Source organism: Elephas maximus, chromosome X, assembly GCF_024166365.1.
Source record: "Elephas maximus indicus isolate mEleMax1 chromosome X, mEleMax1 primary haplotype, whole genome shotgun sequence".
NCBI classification, from domain to species: Eukaryota; Metazoa; Chordata; class Mammalia; order Proboscidea; family Elephantidae; genus Elephas; species Elephas maximus.
Window position 1 is genome coordinate 165,920,239 of NC_064846.1, and position 19,238 is coordinate 165,939,476.

General features: G+C 41.9%; 1 protein-coding gene across 2 annotated transcripts; it reads left to right on the forward strand.

Annotated features, from left to right (window-relative positions):
• Positions 1-28: 28 nt before the first annotated feature.
• TRAPPC2 (trafficking protein particle complex subunit 2) lies at positions 29-17,185 on the forward strand. Of its 2 annotated transcripts, XM_049872491.1 has the most exons (6): positions 29-129; positions 10,696-10,748; positions 11,684-11,795; positions 13,943-14,086; positions 14,507-14,593; positions 16,049-17,185. In XM_049872491.1, exons 3-6 carry the CDS (start codon positions 11,703-11,705, stop codon positions 16,145-16,147), a joined length of 423 nt encoding a protein of 140 aa, XP_049728448.1. In that variant the 5' UTR covers positions 29-129; positions 10,696-10,748; positions 11,684-11,702; the 3' UTR covers positions 16,148-17,185. The 2 variants fall into 2 exon arrangements, with proteins under 2 accessions (XP_049728448.1, XP_049728449.1); XM_049872492.1 differs by lacking the exon at positions 10,696-10,748 and having other exon boundaries at positions 31-129.
• Positions 17,186-19,238: the final 2,053 nt, after the last annotated feature.

Below are 19,238 nucleotides of genomic sequence, written 5' to 3' on the forward strand. Positions count from 1 at the left end.
CACATCTCGCGAGACTGTAACCACCGAATCTCGCGAGGGCTATTCCGAGAGTCCTAGCTAAGGCTGGGGATTCCGAGTCTCCGCCGCGGGCTCTAGCAGGGCTCCTCTGCTGTCCCGGTATTGCTGCAGGTAGGGCTGGAGCGGGGGGGGGGGGGGGGGGGGGGGGGCGGGCGTTCGGGGCCCTGGGAGATGTCCTAGAACCTAGCCTGATGGAGGTGGTGGACTTGTCCCTCCGCCCCGTCGCGGCTTGGGGCAGCCAGGCAGGACCCACCCAGCCCGGGCGGGCTGACCCCGTCCCAGATCACTCAGCCGATCTGCCCCGCGTTTCAAACTGCAAACGCGCACCAGGTCATGCAGCTAACCCAGGGTTTCTCAATCGCGCCACTGTTGCCACCTGGGGTCGGACGACTCTTTGTTCTGGGGGGCTGTCCTGTGCGTTGTACGATGTTTAGCAGCATTCCTCGCCTCTACCCTCTAGATGACAGTTGTATCCCCAGTTGTGACAACCACAAATGTCTCCAGACATTGTCAAATATCCCGTAGAGGGTAAAATCACCCGCTGGTTGAGAACCACTGAGCTACGCTTTATTGCGTACCCACCGTTGTCAGTGCTCTGAGGAGGATAAAGCTGAGACCGATCCCCAAGATGCTTAAATCTAATTAGAAAAGGAACTAATCTCATGAGAAGTAACGTTATTACACTACAGTCAGAGAACCAGATAAGAACTAAGAAGCATTGTAGACTGAGTAAAGAATTTGAAAAAAAAAAAAAAAAAAAGAAGTGGTTGAAGATGAAAGTGATCAGAGACATCTTTATGGAAAAAGTGTGACTTCATCACGACCTCGATGGGTAGCATTGGCATGGTGGGCAGAAAGGAGAGCATGACAGGAAGGGGAAAAGTGAGCAAAGGGGTAAGAAATGCAGGGCCCTCTTGGGGGCAGTGAGCTCGGAGTGGTGTGCTGTGGGTATAAGGTATCTAAGCCCTAGATGACAGATTCGGGTCAGTGTCTGCTTTGTGCACAGCCCTGTACGATGAACTTTGGTCCCTTGCCATAAAAAGCTTAAAGTCTTGAAGAGGCAGCTAGAGTGACAGTAGTTCATAGAAGGTGGAGAACACTGTAGGTTGGTTTAGGAAATACAAGGAGGAGGAGGGACTTGAGACTTTGAAGGATGGGTAAGGTTTGCATATACAGAGTCAGGATGAATATTCCAGGCATGAAAAGAGAAATAAGAACAATAACTCTGTAGTAGAGACAAGGTAAGTTTGGGAGGAAAAAAACAAGGACTCCAGTCAACTCTAGCAGCGGTGGAACAACAATGTTGAGAAAAAAAGCGTGGCGTGCCAGAGGAATACGTTTGGCGCACTGGTACATAATCCTGTAGATGAGAAGCATTAAGGCTTTGGAGCAGAACAGTGAAATGATGAAAACTGTGTTCTATAAAGATGTTAATATGTTGTAGATACTGTTAAAAAGTAGACTCACTTGCCCACTCTTAAAAAGCATCTGCCCACTGATCAACCTTTGGCCCCAAAGTTAAATAGAATTAGATGAAATGTTCTCCAAAGCTACTATAACCTCACTTGGGGGTGGGGGAGTTGTTTATAATATGAATGGACATGTTTTACATTAAAACCAAAACCAGAGTAGACTGCCCCATAGGCATTTCCAAGGATCGGCTGGTGGATTCAAACTGCCAACTTTTTGGTTAGCAGCCGAGCTCTTAACCAGTACACTACCAGGGCTCTGTTTTTTACATTAGAGAAACATTAGTAGTATTCCGATTGCTCCTCATCATTGCAGTAGACATGTTCTATACTTAGTATTGCAGCCCCAGGTCTCTGGAACAAATGAAACACTACTGTCAGGAGCACAAAGCAGTTTTCTGGCCGTTCCTCTAGAGGATGTGAAGAGGTTTGCTATAAAAATGGATGACTTTGGAAACAAGTCCGTGAGTTCTGTTTTGCATTTGTCTGCAACTTAAAATTCTTAAGAGTTGGAAAGACCCTCTGAGTTCATTGAGTTTATCCTACTCTGTCACTAGTGGTCTTTCAGCCTCCCCTTAAAATACTTCTAGTGTTGTGGGGGGGTGTTGGCTGGAGTTAACCATCTGACAAGGCAGCCTGATAGTTCTTTGTTAGACAGTTTTAAATTACAATGAGCCAAATGTCTTTCCTTGTAACTTCATAAGCCATAGGCCTGAGTTGGAATAAGGCTGTCTAATCCGGAGATAGCAAATACTTGGCACTCATATAGGCACTGCCCTTCCCAAACCCCTAATAGACATGGATAATTGATCACAGCAATCTTTCCTGCTGACTGCACTTAGTCTCAGAATCCCCCTCAGCACTGGCTCCTGGCAGTCACTATCAATTGAGTAGAATTAGTTCAAGAGAGGAGATCCATTTCCTAGTCAGATCCCTTTTCCATTAGACAGCATATCATCTTTAAAGATAGATTGTGCTGTACCCTGCTCCCTCTCTACCCCAGACAAGATCTTTTTTTTCCTGTTAAACATCCTCAATTCTTTCAGTTTTTCATCTTGCTTCTAGAGCATTCCCTAGCCTAGATTCTGCCCTTCCCCCAACACACAGTTCAGAGTTATTGATCCTTTTAAAATGTGATGCCCAGAACTGAGTACCTTTCCCAAAGATGATATCAGTGAAGAGAACATTGGCACTTTCTCCCTTGCTTGGACATCAACTTTGTCTTAATGCAGCCTAGAATTGCATTAGCTCTTTTGACCACCGTATCAAACTACTGCCTCTTATTGAGCTTGCAAAAATTAAAGCTTTCGATTCTTATAGATGAACTGCTCTTAAACTAGATTAAACTAGATTTTGCTTATCCTGTTGTTCTGCTGCTGACTTTTTTTAAGCTCAGGTACAGTACTTTATTTTTCATCCTCTTAAATTCTATCTTGTTAATTCACCTAATTCTTCTAGCTATGGACATCTTTCTGAATCCTGACTTTTGTCTTCTAATAAATTAGCTGCCCTTCCTATAATGTTATCTCTGAATTTGATAAATTGTCTTCACGTTGTTGATTTACATGTTGAGCAGGACTAGGTTAAGGTCAACCTGAAAGCATCACCAGAAACCCCATGCCATAAAATGACAGGGAGCACTTAGTTAGTGGTCTTTGGGTATTGACAGTCAAATCAGCTATGAGTGATCCCTCATTCAACAGATAAAGAGTGTTCACTGTGACCCTGGCACTGTCATAGCTCTGGGGCTACCCTAGCGAACAAGACGGGTCTGTTTTACCAGAACTCTGTAAGCATGTTATCACCCAGGCGACAGGTCTCCACTTTGTTCTTAAGTAAATCCCAAAATACTTTGTAAAGTGACTTACTGTCTACCGTGTTTCTCTTCCAAAAAAGAAAATGTAAGCTTGGCATGACTTGTACTCAGTGAAACGATGAATACATGAATGAATGATTAATAATCCACTTAATTTTTGTCTAGGGAGTCACATTAAATGAGCTAATGGACCAAAGAAAGCATGATGTCTAACCCCATGTAGGCTTTTAATACCTGTATCTGTTGGTTCTTTAATCTCTTCAAATGTACCCAATTACAGACTCAGAGATAAGCCTTTTTCCTGTTTTGGAAAATAGGAATCACATTTACGTACCTCTTGTCCCATGGTTTCTCAGATGTCACTGCTTGTAGTTACACAATCCCATTTGTTAATCCAAGGTATGTATTTTGTTGGGACCTGAAGACTTGGATTAGTGAATACCTGTCTTGAGGTTCACAGCCTGCCAAACCTTGTTTCTTTGACACTTGCTGTTTGAAAACCTTCCCTTTAACAGAGAAAATTGAACATAGCAGTTCTGCATTCTCTCTTATCTACACGTATACCAAGTGCTTGAAGCAGTTGATCTTTTCCCCTTGCTTTTTACTGATTGTAGCCTAAAAAGGCCTTTTGTTTTTCTTAATATGTTTCCCGTACTTTAGCTCATGTTGGGCCTTTGCCTTTCTGATGGTAGCCTCATAGATATGTGGTCCCATTTTTCTGTTCATTACCAGTTAATGTCCTACTTCTTGAATCATGTACCTGTTCTCTTACGTTGAAGGTAGTCAGAGCACTCCTTATATCACCAACTGGATTTCTTTAGTTGTCTGCCTCTAAGAGAAGCCCAGGTCTCCCCATCCACCAGGGTCAGCTGCTGTCTGCACCATAAGTGAGAGCCCTGACTTAACTCTGGTGATGGAGAGTTTCTTCATAGGTACCTTAAGAACACCAGCAACTTCTCATCAAGGGGCTGTAGACCCTCTGAATACACACTACAAATGTCCAACCTTGGCAGACTTCAGAGACCCTGATGGCCTCAGCACTGGAGCTTCCAGAAGGTTCTTTTTCAGTGCTGAGGCTGTTCAATCCCACTGTGCCTCTCATTCCTGCATTCAAGCATCATCTTGACACTGTCCAAACTGCAAGCTCCCGACCCCAGATCCATTCTGCAAGCCTCGACCTATGATCTACCAGGCTCTGTGTTGGGTGTTAGGGATACATACTGAAACAATCATGGCCTCTGTTCTTTTTCCATACTTTTTCATATTGTGGTCCCCATATTGCTCCAGATGTCTTCACCTTGACTTACCCCTCCCCACCAGCCACCTTTTCCATGGTGCTTTGGAACCCATATCTTAGGGTAAATGAATTTCCTTTTGGTCCCAGTCTCTTCATAAGATGTTTCTACTTGTTGGTTTAGTCATTGCAAATATCTTTTTTCAACAATATAAATGGTGACTGTACACATAGACCCCACCTGATGGAATACACAGAATCAAATCGACTACATCTGTGGAAAGAGACGATGGAGAAGCTCAATATCATCAGTTAAAACAAGGCCAGGGGCCAACTTGGGATGATCGAGAGCCAGAGTACGACCTTGAGTATATCCCACCTCAATTTAGAAACCATCTCAAGAATAGATCTGACGCATTAAACACTAATGACTGAAGACCAGGTGAGTTGCGGGATGACATCAAGGACATCATACATGAAGAAAATAAGAGGTCGTTAAAAAGACAGGAAAGAAAGAAAAGACCAAAGTGAATGTCAGAGGAGACTCTGAAACTTGCTCTTGAACGTACAGTAGATAAAGAGAATGGAAAAAATGATGAAGGTAAAGAGCTGAACAGAAGATTTCAAAGGGCGGCTCCAGAAGACAGTATTATAATGAAATGTGCAAAGACCTAGAGTTAGAAAATCGGAAGAGAAGAACACACCCTGCATTTCTCAAGCTGAAAGAAATGAAGAAAAAATTCAAGTTGCAATGTTGAAGGATTCTGTGGACAAGATATTGAACGATGCGGGAATCATCAAGGGAAGATGGAAGGAATACACACAGCCACCGTACCAAGAAGAATTGGTCGATGTTCAACCATTTCAGGGGGTAGCATATGATCAAGAACCGATGGTATTGAAGGAAGAAGTCCAAGCTGCACTGAAGGCATTGGCTAAAAACAAGGCTTCAGGAATTGACAGAATACCAATTAAGATGTTTCAACAAATGGATGCGGTGCGAGTGGCGCTCACTCATCTGTGCCAAGAAATTTGGAATATAGCTACCTGGCCAACCATATTTGTATCCATCCTAAAGAAAGGTGATCCAACAGAATGCAGAATTATCGAACAATATCATTAATATCACACACAAGTAAAGTTTTGCTAAAGATCATTCAAAAATGGTTGCAGCAGTACATCAACAGGGAACTGCCAGAAATTCAGGCCAGATTCAGAAGACGATGTGGAACGTGGGATATCATTGCTGATATCAGATGGATCTTGGCTGAAAGCAGAGAATACCAGAAAGATGTTTATCTGTGTATTATTGACTACGCAAAGGCATTCGACTGTGTGGATCGTAACAAATTATGGATAACATTGTGAAAAATGGGAATTCTAGAATACTTAATTGTGCTCATGCGGGACCTATAGATAGACCAAGAGGCAGTCATTCAAACAGAACAAGGGGATAGGCTGTGGTTTAAAATCAGAAAGATGTGCATGGGGATTTTATCCTTTCACCATACTTATTCAATCTGTGTGCTGCGCAAATAACCCGAGAAGCTGGACTATATGAAGACGGGGAATCAGGATTGGAGGAAGATTCATTAACAACCTGCAATACGCAGATGACACAACTTTGCTTGCTGAAAGCAAAGAAGACTTGAAGTACTTACTCATGACGATCAAAGACTACAGCCTTCAGTTTGAATTACACTTCAGCATAAAGGAAACAAAAATCCTCACAACTGGATCAATAAGCAACATCATGATAAACGGAGAAAAGATTGAGGTTGTCAAGGACTTCATTTTACTTGGATCCATAATCAAGGTCCACGGAAGCAGCAGTCAGGAAATCAAATGATGTATTGCATTGGGCAAATCTGCTCCAAAAGACCTCTTTGAAGTGTTCAAAAGCAGATGTCATCTTGAAGACTAAGGCGTGCCTGACCCAAGCAGTGGTATTTTCAATCACTTCACATGCATGTGAAAGCTGGACAGTGAATAAAGAAGACCGAAGAATTGATGTCTTTGAATTATGATGTTGGCCAAGAATATTGAATATACCATGGACTGCCAAAAGAACGAACAAATCTGTTTTGGAAGAAGTACAACCAGGATGCTCCTTAGAAGCAAGGATGGCGAGACTACATCTCACATACTTTGGACATGTTATCAGGAGGGATCAGTCCCTGGAGAAGGACATCATGCTCGGTAAAGTAGAGGGTCAGTGAAAAAGAGGAAGACCCTCAATGAAATGGATTGACACAGTGGCTGCAACAATGGGCTCAAACATAACAATGATTGTGAGGATGGTGCAGGACCGGGCAGTGTTTCATTCTGCTGTATGAGGGTTGCTATGAATCGTAACCAACTTAATGGCACAAAACAACAATCTGTTGGATGACACTTCCTTGAGTATTTCCTTCCTTTTTAGTCATACTCACAGGTTTTTCAGCTTTGACGTATTAGTTTCCTACTGTTGCTGTAAAAAATTATCACAAATTTAGTGGCTTAAAACAACTCGATTTTATTACTTTATAGTTCTGCGGCATAGAAGTCCAACATGGGTGTCCCTGGGCTAAAATCAAGGTGTCAGCAGGGCTGTGTTGCTTTTTGGAGGTTCGAGGGGAGAATTCTTTTTTCTTCTTTTTAATATTGTATTTTGGTGAAAATATACACAGCAGAACCCACTTCTTTTCAACAATTTCTACACATTATGTTCAGTGGCAGTGGTTCCATTCTTCACATTGTGTCACCATTCTCATTGTTTCTGTCCTAGTTGTCTCTCTCTGGTTAACTTAGTCTCACTGCCCCCAACCTTCTCATCTATGCTGTAGAGTAACTGTTGTCAATTTGATCTCAAATAGATGATTTTTTAAAAGATCACAACACTCAAAGGTGGCATTCTTTTTCAGCTAACCTGCTATTTAGTTAAAAGGTACTTCAGGGATATAATGGAAAAAAAAAAGGTGACTTCGGGGGATAGTTTCACTTCAAGGTTTAAAGAGTATCTCAGGGTAACAGTCTCGGGGATTCCTCCAGTCTCAGTGGGTCCAGTAGGTGTGGATTCTTTAAGAATTTGAAGTTCTGTTCCACATTTTTCTAGGGGGAAATTCTTAGTCGTTTCTAGCTTCTAGAAGCCATCCACATTCCTTGGCTCGTGGCCACATCCTCCCTCTCCAAAGCCAGCAGTGTTGCGTCTTCAGACCATCCTTCCATAGTCACATCTCCCTCTAACTTCTCTTCTGCTTCCCTTTTCCACTTTTAAGGACTTTTGTGATGACATTGGGCCCACCCAGAACATCAACAATCATCTCCCTGTTTTAAGGACAGCTGATTTCTAGCAATGGTAATTTTACTTGCGATCTTAATTCCCCTTTGCCATGTAAGGTAGCATGTACAGGTTCCTGAGATTAGGATGTGGACATTTTCGAGGGACCATTATTCTGCCTCCCACAACATATTCAAAATTGGCATGTTCATTTTCATCCCTCTTCCTTCCCTTTCTTACTTCATCTTGTGAATAACATCATCATCTTGATATGCTGCCTGATCACCTTGGCCGGACATTTGGAAGCCATTGTAGGTTCTTCCCTCTTCCTCAGTTCCCCAGTTTAACCTATTGTCAAGTTCTGTGTCACTGCCTCCTGTATACCTCTGGACCTAGTCTTTGGAGATGCTTTAAGAGCCCCTGTTTAAGGCAATAGAAAAAGTCAGCAAACACATACGTGCTCCCACACATGCAAACGTAGGTGCTTCAACTCCAGCAGTCCTTTGTATTTGTACTACATATTGGAATTCTAAGTGATACTTGCTTGCTAGGTGGAGGGAGGGTGAGGGAGGGCATAGAACTTTTAAAAGAAGTTTTGAATCATTGATCTAGAGGTACACTGTTGAATACAGTAGCTACTAGGCATGTGTGGCAATTTAAATTTAACTTAAGTATCCAATACAGTAGCCACTAGCCTCACGTGGCAATTTAAATGGATACATTAAAATGAAATAAAAATTCAGTTCCACAGTCAGACTAGCCACATTTTAAGTGCCTATTAGCTACCTTATTGGGCAGCGCAGCTATCGAACGCTTCCATCATTGCGGAAAGGTCAATATATTGGACAACACGGAATTCTAGAGTATGCCTCACCCTTGCCCCGTACCTGGCGCCTAATAAGCCCACAAATGTTTGTTAAATGGTTGTAGGCATTCCCTTCCTGGGACAATATGGTTGTTTTCTCCCAAGGTTTCCATTTCTTCCACTTCACCTGTCAGTTCTTCCTTGTCAGAATTGAATAGAGAATAACATCCTTCTCGCTTCTTCAGCTCATCGCAGAATCAAATTCTTGGCAGCTCAAGTCAGGGATTGAATGTATATAGAGAAAGGTCTCTGAAGAAAGCAGTGTCATACCCAGCTGGGTAGTTTGTAGTAGAACCCTTATAAAGTATTTCAGTTCCTAGAGTCCCTAGGTGGTGAAACAGTTAAAGCTCAGCTGCTAACTGAAAGGCTAGATGTTCGAGTCTAGCCAGGGGTGCCTCGGAAGAAAGGCCTGGCAGTCTACTTCTGAAAAAATCAGCCATTGAAAACCCTATGGAGCAGTTCTACTTTGACACATGTGGGGTTGCCACAAGTCGAATGCGCTTGGCAGCAACTTTTTTTGTTTTTGGTACTTGGCACTGCACTTCTCCCATATGCATTTCCCTGTACGTGTGTGTATTGTCAGGAGGGGAGATAAGGGTTATCTTCCTTATATGTACACAGGCAGGCAGTCCCTGGGTTACAAACATCTGACTTAACAGACAACTCTCAGTAGCCCTGTAATGTTATGTAAATTTGTCCTCACTTTGAAAGGATTGAACCAACCCCTACTGCAACAGATTCTTCCTCACAATCACCTTCGCTTGCTGCACCTGCAGCTTTTAAATCATTGAGAAGGCTTTGAGCCTTTTCTTGCACTAAAAAAAAGGCCCATTGCCGTCGTGGAGTCCAACTCATAGCGACCCTATAGGACAGGATAGAACTGCCCCATAGGGTTTTCAGGGAGTGCCTGGTGGATTCGAGCTGCCGACCTTTTGGTTAGCAGCCCGAGCTCTTAACCACTATACCACCAGGGCTTCCACTAAAGTAAGGCTAAATAAGAATCATATGCACCTATTTCAACATACCTACATATTTGACTTAAAGACACAGATAGGAACGGATCTAGATGGTAACCCGGGGACTGCCTGTATTTCCCACTTTTTTTAAATGTTTGTGTGGCAGGGGGTGGGGGGTGAAGGGGGTGGGGAATTATATCTTCCTTGTATTTTTTTCTTTCTGCTGCTGCTTTTTAAATGCTTGTGCTGAAGAAAGCAAGCCCTTCCCTTGGCAGACTCCAGCTCTGAGACCTACTCCAGCAAGAATGAATGCTATCATTGTGGACTTTGTTAAGATTTCCCAGCCCCCTTCCCTTCACTTGCTCCTGAGAATCCTTGCCAATGCTCCTAGTTTTGTATGGCTTTTGTATCATTCCTGTTTGTCTTTATTATTCAGTTTTTCTGTTTGGGCCTTTTTGTAATCTTTTCTCTAAAACAGAGGTTGGCAAACTTTTTCTGTAAAGGGCCGGAGAGTATTTTAGACTTTGTGGGCCAGATGGTCTCTTACAGCTGCTCAGCTCCACTGTGGGAGCGGGAAAGCAGCCAAAGACAACAGTGACAGGATGGGCGAGGCCAAGTTTGGCTTGCAGGCTGGAGCATGTTCCCGCCCCCAAATGACATTGTAAATCCTGTTTTATTATGCCACAAGGTTCTCAGATCTGCCTTGTTCCTCTAAAGTCATAGCCTTCCAATTCTAAAGGTAAAAGTGCCAGCTGTGCCCTGCTGGCTGTTTGAAAGTGTTTAATTCCTTAGGGACTAAATTTCCAGTTTCTTCTGACTTTATAGCATGTTCCATGTGAATCAGCAGAAGGGGCCTGGAGACTGCCCATTCCCAGGTGGCTGGATTTGTGTCCCACGTTGAGGAATTACTCATCACCACATCCCCTGGGTGCAAGTGCTGTTCCATGGTATTCTAGATAACATTTATTGAGCACTCACTGTAAGCCAGACACTGTGCTGGGTGCTTTTCATGCAGTTGAGTGTGTAATCCTCAAAAGCACACCGTAAGGTCACTACGATTAATCTCTCTGTTTTACAGATGAGGAATCGGACATTGGGAGATCAAGGACCTTGCCTATGGTCACATCACTAGTAAGTGGCAGAGCTAGACTGGAACCTTGTGCTAAAAATACATACCTCAATCCATCTCTGTGTATTCCTCTACCAACTCATCTGCCTCTTATCTATGGCAGCAGCCTTGGAATCACAGATTTTAACCCCTCCAACTCACTTTCATTTTTATTTCTTTAACCAACTTGTCAACACTAGTTTCAAGATCTCTTAATGCCTCAGAAAGTCTTCCTTCTTGGATTATGTCTTCCATCTTTTCTAGAATATAAAAATATTTCTTCCTTATAAATTGGTGCCTGAAAAGGCATATCATAAGCTTTGCATTTGCTGAAACTTGTATTTGTAGCATACAGCCTTCAGATAGGAAGAAGACAAATATGGTACTCAGTCGAGATAAATGGTACAGTGTCTCTCCTTTCTGTGCAAATGGAATGAAGTAAAGTTGTCTTGAGCTTCCTCAGAAAACTCATTCCTGAAAAATTGTAAGGCGCGCTAATTTTTTTTTTGGCCCTCTTGTCGCTCTCTTGTACCTACCTAATGGCCACCCTTTATTAATCTCCCCAGATGTTAGTGCCAGTGTTAACGGGCTAGTCCAAGTTCAGCCCAGCTTACTCTACCAGTCACACAGGGACCTTTGAGCCCAATGTTCCAGACTTTTGACTCTTTTTCTCTCAGGCTTCATGAGAATGTTATGATTTTGTTTTAGGAGGTCTTCCAATTTCTCTATGAAAATTTAGTACATGGGATACTACAGGACATCTCATGGATATATAATTTCAATAGTCTAAAAGTCATATATCTCTGTTCATATTCTGGAAAGCATGCTAAGTTTAATGACATTCTTCCCTACAAGATAAGGTTTTAAGTAAAATGTTGAATTCTAGGCTTCCTGTTAACTATTTTTTGATTTTCAGTATTGAATACTAAAAATGCATATTATTTTTTCATTTAATTAGGGGCCATATATTGAAGACAATGTCTGGAAGCTTCTACTTTGTAATTGTTGGCCACCATGATAATCCAGTTTTTGAAATGGAGTTTTTACCACCTGGAAAATCAGAATCCAAAGTGCGTACAGAACCTTTAAAAATTTCATAAGTGTTGTTATGATGTAATAATGATAATGGTGTAATAGGATTTTAGAACTGGATCAGACCTAGACAGATGAGTTTGTGGAAATCCAGCAGAATCAACTGAGGCTTGCCAGGAAATGTTCTCTGAGTTGTTTATTCAACACACACTTACTGAGCACATACTAGCATGATGCTCAAGGTCTCTTGTCCCTGCTCTTCAGTTCACCGGGTCACTTACTCTGAATCGCTGCTGCTTAAGCACAGAGAAACAGTTCACCACTAGTGGGTCTGGAAGAGCAGGCCTTGAGACACCATGCAAGCCCATGCTGTCCCAGTGGGTCCTACTTTTTGTCAGGATGGACTGTGCTCAGTCTATGCCTGGGAAGGTTAAAAGAGGCCCTTACTTACTGTCCTCCTGCTGACACTGAGTCTCCAGCACCCAGTGATCAGGAGACTGCCACAGCGCTTATTGGCTTGGGGCTTGCCCCCCATGTCACCCAGGTCGTGCACCAGAAACAGGAAAATAGCACTGGAGGTGATGCCTCCCACCTTCTTGTTGTCGAGAGTGGTTCCAGAAAGATAAGATTGGTTCAAGAACACGCTGCCATCCAGTGTAAACAGAAGCCATAGAGTCTTGGGATGAGAATAACCAGGTCCTTTCCATCTTTTTGTATTAGTCCATGTTCCTAATAAACTGCTGAAAAGTTATGCTTTCTCCCATCCTCCAAAGATAGGCTGTAATGTGCTTTGAGATAAGGATTGACTTTTTAAAATTAATTTTAACGAATAATTTCCAATGTATGATGCTTTTCAGATATTCGGATCTTGCCTTGAAAATAGGATAGACATTTGTTTCAAGTACATCTACCAGGTGGTGTTGCTAGATTATTTCCTCAGATTCACATGAGAACACTGCTCATTAAATGTTGGCTTGGAGGTATCCCTGTAGCAGTGGCTGCTTTGTGGCACACAGCTACTTAATAGAACGTTTCTGTGCCCTCAGACTGCCTTGTGGTGGGCAAGGCAGCGCATAGAGAAATATTTTGTCACCTGACTTGATCTCAGTTCGTTCTCCTGCTACCACTCACCTTCTTAAAGCATTTTGACAGTGTTCTCCTAACCTCTCGAGATTGATCATCAGTGTAAAATAATGGAAAATGCTGCTTTGAGCCAGTCACACACTACATCCATTTCTCTAAGGATTTCATTAGCTTTGTCATGGAAACATGAGTGACGTCAACATGCTTTAGCTGAGTCAAGTCAACATCCTTCAGCTGGGCAAGGGACTCCAGGGCAACCCAGCAGCCTGCCCCCAGCCTAGCCATGGGAGCAGCCTCCTCAGCCAGGAGGGAGCCTTTGACAAATGCATTTGAAAAAGAGCATTGCCCAGGAGTGAGAGTGTAGTCCAGGCTGTGCTTTCTCTCCCCACATTGTGGTGGGACAGCGTCACCTTCTCCGATGAAGCCATTTCAGCCAATGAAAGGGACACTCTTATTTCTGACAAGACTTGTCTGCTCACAGCTGAGGCTGAGCATGTCACCTTGCTATGTCAGCTTCATTCGCCTGAAAGAGACCTATGTCATTAATGAACGCCACCTCCTCCACTGTCTCTGCCGCTCACCTGGTACCACTACCTAGGAAGCCCCCGCCCCCACTTCCTCCCGACCCTGACCCTCGGGGCCCAGTGCAAAGAACACTTGTCTGCAGCTCTCCCTCACCGCCCCCATAGCCCTTTATCCACACCCCTGATGCATTCTTTCATGTGTCCTTTGCCTCTAGTAAGATGTGAGCTTTTTGAAAGCAGGACTGACTTAGTTTTTTAACAGTATTTTTTTTCCACGTGCTTGAAATGGTTACAGAATAACTTCTGTCTTGCAACATTAAAAGAAACATTTCCTATTGTTTCTTGAACACATTCCATTTAAGTTAATTGACTATGGTTCTCTTTTTGCTGAGTTTTCGATATCACATTCAAAAAGAGTATTATGTGAAAACACAGGTTGTATCATGACAGTAATAAAGACAGTAAAAGCAGAAAATATTTTTCCCCGGGAGAAAACCATGGATAGCAATTGACAGGATGTTGGCCTTCTTGGTGCGGCACGGGGGTGTTAATCTGTTGCTGCTGCCATTGTCATCCAGGATGATCACCGTCACCTGAACCAGTTCATCGCTCATGCCGCACTCGACCTTGTAGATGAGAACATGTGGCTGTCTAACAACATGTACTTGAAAACTGTGGACAAGTTCAACGAGTGGTTTGTCTCAGCATTCGTTACTGCTGGTCATATCCTTATCTTTTAAATACATGTAACTGAATGTTGGGTTACAGAATCAGAAGAACATGGACCACAGGTGCCAGGCTTTCAGTCCATGGGCTTCAGAGAGTCAGGTAAATATGTAAACGTCGCCATTGACCGTGCTTCAAACAAAAGAACATTTTATTTAAGGATTGATTTTAAAACTAAGTTTCATATATAAAACTAAGGTTTATCTGAAGCACATCAAGAGAAATTTATTTTGTGGTTTTTCTTCTAACTTAAAAAACCATTAAGTTCTCTTTGAGATAAAACTAACCTAACTTTAAACCCATCACAAAAACTTTACCGTCACAAAATACGCTACACATGATTATTTGAAGAATATTATACTGACTGGTTGCTTTTCATTTTTCATTTCTAAGAAAGATTTACCTTAACTATTTCACATATGAGATTTATCATGCTTCATGACGTAAGGCAAGAAGATGGAATAAAGAACTTCTTTACCGATGTCTACGATTTGTACATAAAGGTATGGTATGTTCTAGAATTTTCTAAATCTGATCATAAAAAGGGAGTCTTCCTTTGACAGGAAGCTGACCTGTTGGAGTTACCCCCATTATGCTGCAGTTTTTGTCCCAGACTAGCTTTCCCTCCATGGTCAGAACCACCCCTTACTGCTGCTTCAACAAGCACGTCTTCCTCGCCAGGTGGCCATGTATTTAGGAAAACAACTTGGAAGGTAAATATGCTTCCTTCTCTGCCTTTTAGTGCACAGAACTGTTTTTATTAGGGAAACCTAAAGAGGCAAGGGAAACTGGCTTTATAATTTTAGTCTAAAATGTTTTCGGTCTGTTTTATTTGTAGGTTACAATGTAATAAATAAAAAAAAAATTTTTTTTTAAATAAATATAGATCCCTAAAATGCCAGGAAGTGATTCTTAACATTATCAGATAGTCACTCCAGGGGAATGGCACCATCTACATTTCTTGATATTTTACTGAAAAAATAGAATAGCAATAGGATGTCAGTGGTGAACTTGCAGTGCTAACAGAAGTATGTTCCTAATAGTTTGTGTTCTGTATTTGGACAGGATTTCTTGCCTATCAGTACAGGAATAAAATTTTAACAGTCAATATTCAGAGGTAGCAAATAAGACTATCGAGTCCTGGTGGCACAACGGTTAAGTGCTCAGCTGCTAACCAAAAGGTCAGCAGTTTGAACCCACCAGCAGCTCCACCCGAGAAAAGACAAGACCTGGCAATCTGCCCCCATATAGATTACGGCCTAGGAAACCCTGTGGGGCAGTTTTCTGTCACCTGGGGTCGCTGTGAGTCGAAATCAATGCCACACAACCCAGCCCTTTTTTAAAAATGGATAATACCAAGTAATTAAGGTGTAGAAATCAGTTACTCCTTTTCTCATTAGTAATTCTTTTTTTTAATTCCATTTAGTATTAGTATTTTTCTCCCACGTGTTAGGATATGCTTGTTACTTTATCTGAGAAACTGACCATTTATTTAGCCTTGTGTTAGAGTATTAAAAACCTAATTTCAAGAAGCTACCACAAAAGAGTGATTTTAATAGCAGTGAGGCATATCTTTTTCATACTTCTGAGCATACTGCAGATTTTATTTATATTTATGTAGCCAAAGGGCTTTATAAGATTAGTCCATGTATTTATAATGAATAGCAGTAGATGAGTATTTCCCACTTAGGGTGGCTCCTGAAAGTTAATTTAACTTACACAGGCAACACTTGTCATACTACCAGTTTTCCACAGGTGCTTGTCAAAACAAACATTCCCTTAAGGGACATTAGGATTTAACAACGGACAGAGCATTTGAGATGAAATTTTAAGACATAGTCTCCAGACTTTTGTTTTGAATGTCTTTGATGACTTCTTTTAATTTAAAGCTTTAATTTCCTTTTGATTTGTCGGCCTTTTGAACTTGACAGGGTCACTAATACCTTCTTCTTTCCTAGTTTGCAATGAATCCGTTTTATGAACCCAATTCTCCTATTCGATCAAGTGCATTTGACAGAAAAGTGCAGTTTCTTGGGAAGAAACACCTGTTAAGCTGAACATGGAACAGCTCTGAAATAAGCAGTGTCACCACAACGAGGTGTACTCAGGAATGTGTGCGTTGTAGGTAACTTGATTAAATCCCCTGGAAAACTTTCCTTTGTTGTAGTCTCTGTTTATCTAAACCTCATGAAATCAGTTTTCTATTTAAAAACAGTACGTTCAGTTTCTTGTCAGTTATCAACAGATCAGTATTTGCTTGTCAATGATGTTATTTGTAAAGAGATTTTTATCAATCATCTTGAAATAATTTTTAAAAATTGCAAGTAAGCTTTTTAACACTTGAAAGGAAGCTTTCCACTTTCCTAATGCAGAAAGCTTTATCTTGATTTAACAAACCAAAAACAAAAGTCTTAATCAAGATTTGGTACAAATTTAAAACAAAAGCTTCTGCCTTGGAGAAGGAAGTCCGCAGCTGGTACACACATTGTTTTATTTAGTGATAATGCTGTAAAAGTGTATAGGCAGTGAGCAAAGCAGTACCCAAGAAGCTAAGGTCAAGGGCTTTTGTCATGCTAAATGTCACATGCCTGCCTGTGTTAAGAGTAGCCATCCTGCTATAATTCTAGAATCCTGGATCCATGCTTGTGACACTTCTATCACCTTGGACTGTAATAACCTTATGTTCTTATATTCCCCTTCCCTCAGACAGTAAACCAAGGGTTAAATGAACTGGTAAATATCTGTACTAGTTAAGATATAAGGCTATTTTAGAAATGCAATTAAGGAAAAGACTGGATTACATTAACATTTGCACTGTTAGCCTTCTAGGCTCTACTGGGAGGTCAGTGGGAGTGGTTTCTTTTGTATTGTAATAATCATGGGATCTTACTGTAAAATGGCCAGTGCCCATTGAACAGCAAGTAATATAGCCAGGTGTTTTCTGCGCTAATTACAAGCATTTAAAAAAATTTATTGCATTCTGAATAACTTTGGAACAAGTAATTGTAAGCTTGGTACTATATCCTTGTGTGAAGTTGCTACCATAATTCTACCCAGTGTATTTATTTGATTCTGAAATAAAGATGTTTGTCCAAGATTGTGGTACTTTAATGCCCGATTTTAAAGTGATGACTCCCTCACACACACGATTTTAGCCCTCTTTCCCCCTATTGAACATTTACAAACTAATATATCCTAACCTATTACACAGAGCTCAGATTACCTCAAACCAATGCCAGAGCTTTTGAAGTGGTAAAGTCCTCATCTAGAAATCTAGGAGTAATTTCAACCATTGTTAGTTGGAGAGACCCTGACATGTATTTATTGTATGTACTTTGCTCTGCCCTCAATGACTTTGCAACCCAGAGGGCTGTAATGTAAACCAGCCAGGAGCAGCAGCACGATCTTCAGGCAGGAAGACTGCTTCAGGTCCCGACTCAGCCACCCAACAGTGGTACCACACAGAGCAGCCCTTTTCTCCAGGCCCGTGAGGGTGAGGTAGGACAATAACGTTAGGCATTGTGTAAGTATATTGCAATCATTAAGTACTGAATTTCATGTGTGACTCAGTCTTTGGAGGAGTTCAAAAGGCAAGTCTAGCAATGAGTGTGAGGGGGATGGGACCTCAGAGGTGGGCAGCCAGCAAGGTGTGGAAAAGAGAATCACTGGGGCATGAGGCTATGACCTACAGCTGTAGGACAGAACCAGGACTGGGTGTAAGGGGAAAACCTGTAGCCATTCGTAGGAAGGCTGAAGAGCCAGAAAACTCAGGCAGAGCTTAGATGTGGTTTCTGAAGACAAGAACAATGGGGAGAAATCAGTTTTGAGATCAGTAGCGACCTCGTAGTCAGGCACTTCTGAGCACACATATGTTGGCACTGAGTTTGCAACCCACGTTAGCCCCCAAAAGTGATGGAAATAAAATGCACAAATCGGGCTTTGTCCACTTTCTACAGCCGGAAACATTTCCTAAGATGCTTCACTCGGTGTCTATATTAGACATGTGTATACAGCCTGTCCATCTTTGCTGTGCCCAGTCTACACCTGTGTTCTGTGCCTTTTCAGTCACGTCAGGGCTTCCTGGCTGACGTCCACAGTGTAAACTTCTCAGAAACCACTGACCCTACAGACTCCACCCTTGGCTGGACACACCCTGGTGCATTTTTAAAAGCAATGATTTATGACAAAGGGACATTTGGGATGAAAGTGACAAAACATTCGGGGTGAAGAGTAATCCATGGATGGGCTGGTAGTTTTCCATCTTACACACAGCACACCGGAATTGCTACATCAGTTGTTGGATGTGCATTTGTCCATTCTCCAAGTCTGGAATTTTCCCTTTCTTAAAACTGAACTCTGTCTACATTCATGGACGGCATAGGGCTAGCCGGATGTATGACTGTTAGAAAGACGGTCAGACCCGTATGGTGAGCAACAGTAGTATTGAGGACCCCCTCTCATCCCCTAAACCGTGGAGCATGATCTAGTTCTTCCCATAGACTTCCCTTCCTTGGAGGCTCTGCAGTTTCTTCTCATCACTCCTGCTATGCTGTCACCACCTGCTTTTTTTCCCACCTTCTATTAAGTTTTACTCATATTTCTTAACACTGTACAGGTGACACCAGCTAATGAAAGCACCTTTTATTTTCTTCAAACAAAAGAATCATCAGGTTTTCAGCTATCTTTTGCTGTTGGTTGAAGAGGTTTTCCATCAGTTAGTTGCAGTTTCTTTGAAGGCTGAAGCCATTCAGTAGGTTTTGTTCCTCCTCTAATATCCATTTAAGACCCCCCCTGGAAGACTGGAGTACTTTCCCTTTGTACAACCTTTCTCTAATACCTGAAGATCTGTTCCCAATAAATTTTTGCTGCTCAGCTCTAGTGCTTTTGAAAGCCACCTAATCTAATCCCTGAGTATTTAGCTGAAAAACTTCACTGAAAGATGTTATGAAAAAGCAGTAAGGTACCTACACACACGTATATATGCTTTCCTTATGTACTAAATAGATGGATACCCAAGAAACTGACAGCTGCTTCCAGGGACAGGAACTGAGTGCAGGGGTAGGTCTGTGCCTTATGATTTTGAACCATGTGACTATTAAAAAAAATTAACTTAAAAAAATTACTTATAATACCCATTGTTGACCAAGG

Coding starts and splice junctions, on each gene's coding strand:
- TRAPPC2 (XM_049872491.1), top strand. CDS start 11,703: ATGTCTGGAAGCTTCTACTTTGTAATTGTTGGCCACCATGATAATCCA. Junction 11,796..13,942: donor CTGGAAAATCAGAATCCAAA/GTGCGTACAGAA, acceptor ATTGTCATCCAG/GATGATCACCGTCACCTGAA. Junction 14,087..14,506: donor CAGCATTCGTTACTGCTGGT/CATATCCTTATC, acceptor TTAACTATTTCA/CATATGAGATTTATCATGCT.